The sequence below is a fragment of the Aplysia californica genome, unplaced genomic scaffold (assembly GCF_000002075.1).
Source record: "Aplysia californica isolate F4 #8 unplaced genomic scaffold, AplCal3.0 scaffold00752, whole genome shotgun sequence".
Lineage (NCBI taxonomy): Eukaryota > Metazoa > Mollusca > Gastropoda > Aplysiida > Aplysiidae > Aplysia > Aplysia californica.
Genome location: NW_004798022.1, coordinates 109,319 through 115,572, shown reverse-complemented (window position 1 = coordinate 115,572; position 6,254 = coordinate 109,319). Strand labels below are relative to the sequence as shown.

At 40.9% G+C, this 6,254-nt stretch overlaps 1 protein-coding gene across 1 annotated transcript in view; it reads left to right on the top strand.

Annotated features, from left to right (window-relative positions):
• The window catches only part of LOC101848149 (IQ and ubiquitin-like domain-containing protein), a 17,536-nt gene extending 17,006 nt beyond the window's left edge, over positions 1-530 (top strand). The window contains exon 17 of the mRNA XM_035972585.1: positions 348-530. Within this exon, the coding sequence (XP_035828478.1) occupies positions 348-530 (183 nt within the window). The remainder of the gene's footprint in view (positions 1-347) is intronic.
• The last annotated feature ends 5,724 nt before the right edge of the window (positions 531-6,254 follow it).

Sequence of the window (6,254 nt, the reverse complement as noted above, 5' to 3'; positions counted from 1 at the left end):
GTTTGTATGAGAGGTTTTGCTTGTACTTGAGGGTGTGTGGGGGGGCTACGTTCCTATTCTCTGTGCAAGTCTAGTTATATCATGTCAAAAGAAATAGCAAACTTATTTATTTATTTATTTATGTATTTATTTATTTATTTATTTATTTATTTATCTCAGTGAATCGTTAAAAAACACTACCTTCTTTCCTATAAAACGTCTGTCGTCCTCATCTCTCCTCCTCCTTTTTTGTGTCTATTACTCTCTTGTGACTTCTCTAATCTTCGGCACTTATATGACCTCATTATGTTGCAAGTGCCGTAAAACTCTTACTGAAACTAAATCTAAAACACCCTTCTCCTCCCCAGGGCTACGGACAAGTATTCATACACAAAGTCACCCAAAAACACAACTTTGCACGGAACTACTTCTCCCGTCTTCCCGGCATGGCCGAGCTGTTGAGAGAAAAACTGGGGACCAAGGATCTCGAGATGAGAACCGGACCGACCGTCGCTGGGCATTCTGTACCCATGGCTGCTCAGAAAGTCTAGTGCCTAGCGGAATATAGGACAGTGATTATATTATTATTACCTTTGACCTAAGAGAAACTTGAGGATTTTTTAACAATTTTGTTAGTATTTTGTATTTGTTCTGAGAGTGGATGCAAAGATTGTTGGCTTTTTTGGAAGGGCAACTGAGCTCAAAAGAGCTCTAAATCTCTTACTGTATTTTTATTAGAAAATCGAATGAGCTCAAAAGGGCTCTAAATCTTTCACTGTATTTTTGGAAAGGCAAATGAGCTCGAAAAGAGCTCTAAGACTCTCACTGTATTTCTTTGGGAAAGTAAATGTGCTCAAAAGAGCTCTAAATCTCTCACTGTGTTTTGGGAAAATCAAACGAGCTCAGCCCAAAGAGCTGAAATATCTCAATGGTATATTAAGTCCACAAGTGAGGATTCTGGTCATAGTGGGGGGTTTTCATCCTGTGCAGACAAAAATGTATTTTCGAAATGATTGAACGATCTTATTTGCTGTTGCTGTCTTTGCTTCTTGCTCTGGAAAGTAATTTTGGATTTTCACAGCATTGGAAGAAGAAATAGTTCACTTTCGTTTTGTCCTTTTCTGTTTATTTATATATAAATTGTTTGTCGCTTGAATTGAGATGGGTTGGATGAAGGGAGGGGGGGGGGGGGGGGACATTAACTTTTTTTGTATCAAGAGTGGTCCACTCGTAGTGAAATGTGTCACGACATGGTGGAATCAGGCGCTGGTCAATTTTTGGACATATGGGGCTATTAATTGGTATCATCTTAAAGCATGTTCATTTGCCTTCCTTTTAGTGGAAAAAAATCCATCTAAGTTGAATAGAAGTCGAAATATTTGTGATTGAAGGAGGTCAGGGTCTCCTGGTTTCAGAGGTGAAATTAGCGAGAAAATGGCCGCCAGCGTTTAGTAACTTCCATAGCCTGAGAGTCCTTGGAAACTAAAAATTTACCTTTTTTTTGTGCCTTTAATCAATGTTTTTCAGTACAATCCACACAAAAGGTGTTTTTTAATGGAGTTGAAAAGTGCTGAGCTAAAAAAATTAAATAAAATAAAAACTGGCCATTGGCCCCAAAAATGACGATATTTCTTTGATTTCCTTATTTTGACGAGCGCCTGATTTCACCTCGATGTCCCACAAATAGTGAGTATGCAGGTGGCAAGGTGTCGGTGCACGGTGCAGAGAGAGTTCATGACAGCTAACTGCGACCAAAGATCATGTATAACAAGATAGTTCACTTCTCTCTTTGAGCCAAGTAAAAATGTGTCCTCAAAATTGGGTGGCGCCCTCTTCGAAAAAGTGCGGACTTTGCGATCAGAGTTACCCTACTTGTGTGAAAAACGACAAAAGTGAAACTAACAAACTGTGCTATTCCTATTCTTTTTCTGGAGAAACGAAAGAGAGCTTCAAAACAAAGACAGCAGCGCCATCTGAACCAATGCGTGGACTTCCTGGGACACTTTTTTGGCCGAGTGAACTATCGTGTTATGTACGATCTTTGCTACAAGGTGTGAAAGGTTGGACGGCTGAAGTGTTGTGGAAGGCCTGTTTCACTTGTTGTGAAGATGTTGGACAAAGAGTATGAATGTACAATGTTCAAACTACTTCCCAACATTTACATATATGTATATATCAGCAGAAGTAAGCATTCAAGACTCGAATTTTAATTTAATTTTCAGAAATAAATCTGAGTTTTCTTGACTGATTGCTATCCAAGTAATAATTTCCCTTTGATATCTCTGTCTTGTCTTGTTTTGGTTGTCTGTGGAAAGTACGGAGTGCTTCACTTGCTAGCTTTGTATCTCTGAGTTTTTTTCATATGTTTCGAAATGAAGTGAACTGAACATTTAAAAAATCTCTTGCTCTTCTGCAATTTCTTTTTCTCTTTCTCTGTCATTTCGATGAAGAGTTTGCAGATACTGGCAAGAGGGAGAAGAGATTCTCGTGTCTGAGAGCCCAGTGCTCTGCTTGTGTGGGCTACGTCCGCTGTTCTGTGATATTCTGAATCCTGTACCATACAATAAATCTGTGTTTATACCATCTACTGAGTGGAATGAGAGTGTTTTTACTACTTTTATCTCTTAGAGTGCGGTGGTGGAGCGGTCAGTGCACTCATCTCCGAAGCGGAAAGCCCGGGTTCGAGCCTCGGTTGGGACACTAATTTTTTTTCGCCTCCTCCTGCCCACCCAGCTGTAATGGGTACCTGACTTAGAGTTTGGGAAGTAAAGGTGGCGTGGAAAGGAACTGACCACCCTACCACAGTATGCCGAAGGGACCCCAGGAAGTTGTCTCACTAACAAGGCAATTTCCAATGTCTGGATCGGATGCGGGAACAACTTTTTTAACCCTTAGAGCACTGTTCGCGACTATTTGCATCAGTGCTCGCACATGCTCAAGGCCTGATCGTGACTATTCGCAGTGTAATGGGGTGCGTTAGAAACAAATTAGGAAAGAATGTTGATGAGGCGGAAGGTGTGATTGTGAACCTGCTTTTTTTTTGTTTGTTTTTGTAAAGTGTTTTACGGCGCTCGCAACTGCATAAGGTCGTATGAGCGCGCGGGACACACCTAATATTTTCAGTTGGTAGGAAATTTTGAATTTTGCCCGGGTGGCGGCTGAAGCCTACTCTTATCGATTTTAGACCACCAAGGGATCTTTAACGTGCGCAACTTGCACACTGGCCCTCCGAGATTTTTCACCCTTGTCCGAGAAGGTTAGGTGTAGATCTTTCCTACCAGAAGATCAGGGGTGTGGCAGAAAGACAGCAGTAAGGAGGAGCCAAGGAGTAGCAGTAGAAAGGCTGCAGAAAGAGTCAGGAGCCCAGAGGAGGGGGCAAAGGAGGTGAGGGGGTGGGGGCAGAAAGTGGAAATGAAAGCAGACAACAGAAAATTGCTAGAGAGCAGTAAAGAAGGTGAAAGGAGACAATTTTAGAGAAAAAAAAATTTCGGTCGCTACCCGGATTCGAACCCCGGACCTTTGATTGAGAGGCCAACACCTTAACCTCTAGGCCACGAGAGCACCCTTGTGAACCTGCATGAAAGAGGCTCAGTTCAATATGCGTCACAACGACGTGGAATCAGGCGCTCGTCAAGTTTTGGGCATGTGGAGATATTGGTATCATCTGAAAGCTGATTTATTTGCCTTGCTTCCAATGAATGAAAGATCCATTTATATTGAATAGAATTCAAGAAATTTGCAATTGAAGGAACTGAGGTCGCCTGATTTCAGTGGTGAAATTTGCGCTTCGAAAACTGAAAAATGGCATAATTTGTGCCTTTAACGTTAATCAATGTTTTTCATTAAAATTCACACGGAAATATGTTTTTATACGGACATATATATATGTGTGTGTGTGTGTGTGTGTGTGTGTGTGTGTGTGTGTGTGTGTGGCTTTAGTATAAGGCGGAGAGTGGCTATTGAACAAAATGGAGACTAGGCTGAGGAACAGAAATCTGATCCCCAGATGTTCCCCCTCAATTTGAGGTATGATAGTCGCCAGAGCGTTCTTTTTTTTTTCTTTAAGTTATATAAAGGAACTTGCATTACTTTTTGACTCCCCCTCCTATAACATTTTTTTAGTTTTAGTAGAGGGTTTACAGCGCTCGCAACTGTATAAGGTGGATGTCAACAGAGAAGTCCTTACACTACTTACAGGGAATCAGGCTTACTCTGCTCACCTCTCCAGCCTCAACAGCACAAAGTCTGCTTCGACTATCAAGGCACTCCGACAATAGCAGTTAACAAGAGTGTGACAAACATACAAAAGAAGTAGAGGAAAATGACGATAGTAAGGATTAGGAAAGAAAAAGCAGCAGTTCCCTGTTGTAGTTCAGGCACAGTTATGAGCATGACATTGTTGGATCAGCCCAGTTACAATTCTACTGTGCACTAGAACGAGAAACGTCCCCCTTTTGGCATGGCCTCGGGAGGTTTCCTATTTAACATTACACAGAGACCTGTTGTCAGTGATCCAGTAGCATCTGAGCGTTAACTCTTCTGCATGATGCCATTCGGTAATAGCTGACTGCATGTCTGTTCTAATTGTTGTCTTTTTTTTTAAATAGTAGAGGGTTTTACGGTGCTCGCAACTGCATACGGTCATATGAGCGTCAAGGGGTGGGTGTCAACAGAGAAGTCTTTACAGGGCATCAGACTTAGACTGCTCAGCTCTCTAGCTTCAACAGCACAAGGTCTGCTTCGACTATCAAGGCACCCCAAAATAGCAGGTCACAAGAGAGTGACAAACATACAAAAGAAGTAGAGGAAAATGACAATAGTAAGGATTAGATTAGGAAAGAAAAAGCAGCAGTTCCCAGTTGCAGTTCAGGCACAGTTATGAGCGTGACATGAGTCAGCCCATACAATTCTACTATGCTTGAACGAGAAATGTCCCCCCTTTGGGAATGGCCTAAAGACACTTCAGTCACTGCTCTGGGGGGTACATGTATTATAATTGTTGTCTTGAGGAGTAGAGGTAGTTAGATGTGTGGGGTAGCTTGGGAAGAAAACATCCCCTTAAATCAGTTAGTTTTCTACAGAAGAACAGATGATGTTCCACTGTCTCTGAGGGGTAGTCACATAGTGGGCAGGCAGCAGACTGCTTCACTCCACCAATTCCGTTGAGATGTTGGTTGAGGGGTACATGTTGTGTTCTAAGTTGGAAGATTATGGATTGATCTCCCATCTTCAACTCATTGATTGGATCTTTGACCAGTGGTTTATTCATGTGGCCATACATCTTCCTTCCTGTCGTACCTGTAACACAGAGACCTATAACTAACAAAGTTGTGTAAGAAAAGTATCAAGCTAGCAGTAATACAAATATATAAAATGTATAAAAATATAATTTTATTGGTATAATGATTAGATCAACAGTAATTCATTTCATTGGTGTATATAAGATGTGTACAAATCACAACAAAGATCACCTTGATCAAGTGTAAAAGATCAACAACTTTCTAGAACAACGGCATTGTGAAGTTTGAGCAACAAGAATCATTCAACAGTTTATAACTTGTATAATTCTCACCCGTAATGGATTAAGGTCAGCAGTTTATAAGTATAATTCTCACCCACAATAGATTAAGGTCAACAGTTTGTAAGTATAATTCTCACCCGTAATGGATTAGGGTCAACAGTTTATAAGTATAATTCTCACCCACAATAGATTAGGGTCAACAGTTTGTAAGTATAATTCTCACCCGTAATGGATTAAGGTCAGCAGTTTATAAGTATAATTCTCACCCACAATAGATTAAGACCAAAAGTATGTTATTAGCGCAGACAGACAATTTTCAGTTGCCTCGGTAGCCTAGTTGTTACGCTACCCGACTCATAATCGTGAGATTGTGGGTTCGGGGGTTTGAGCCTCAGCTCGGTCCGACGTGTCCTTGGAAAAGACACTTTACACGAATTTCCCACTTGGCTCGGTCCTTTCGGAGATGGGTGTTAAACTCGGAGGTCCCGCCCCTTAAATAACTTATAGTGTTGATAGGGGCGTTAAACTCTTACCATTTCACCATTTACCATTTTTCATACATTTCGCAACAAAGAATTCCTTGATATAATATAACTGTAAAAGACACTTAACTTTCTAGAAAGCTGTTGAAACATTTGAGCACCGAATGTGTCACAACACAGTAGAATCAAATATCAAACGCTAGTCAGTTTTCTAGCATAAAAGGATTTGTTGGTATCATCTGAATCTTAAAGATTCGTTATTTGCCTTGCTT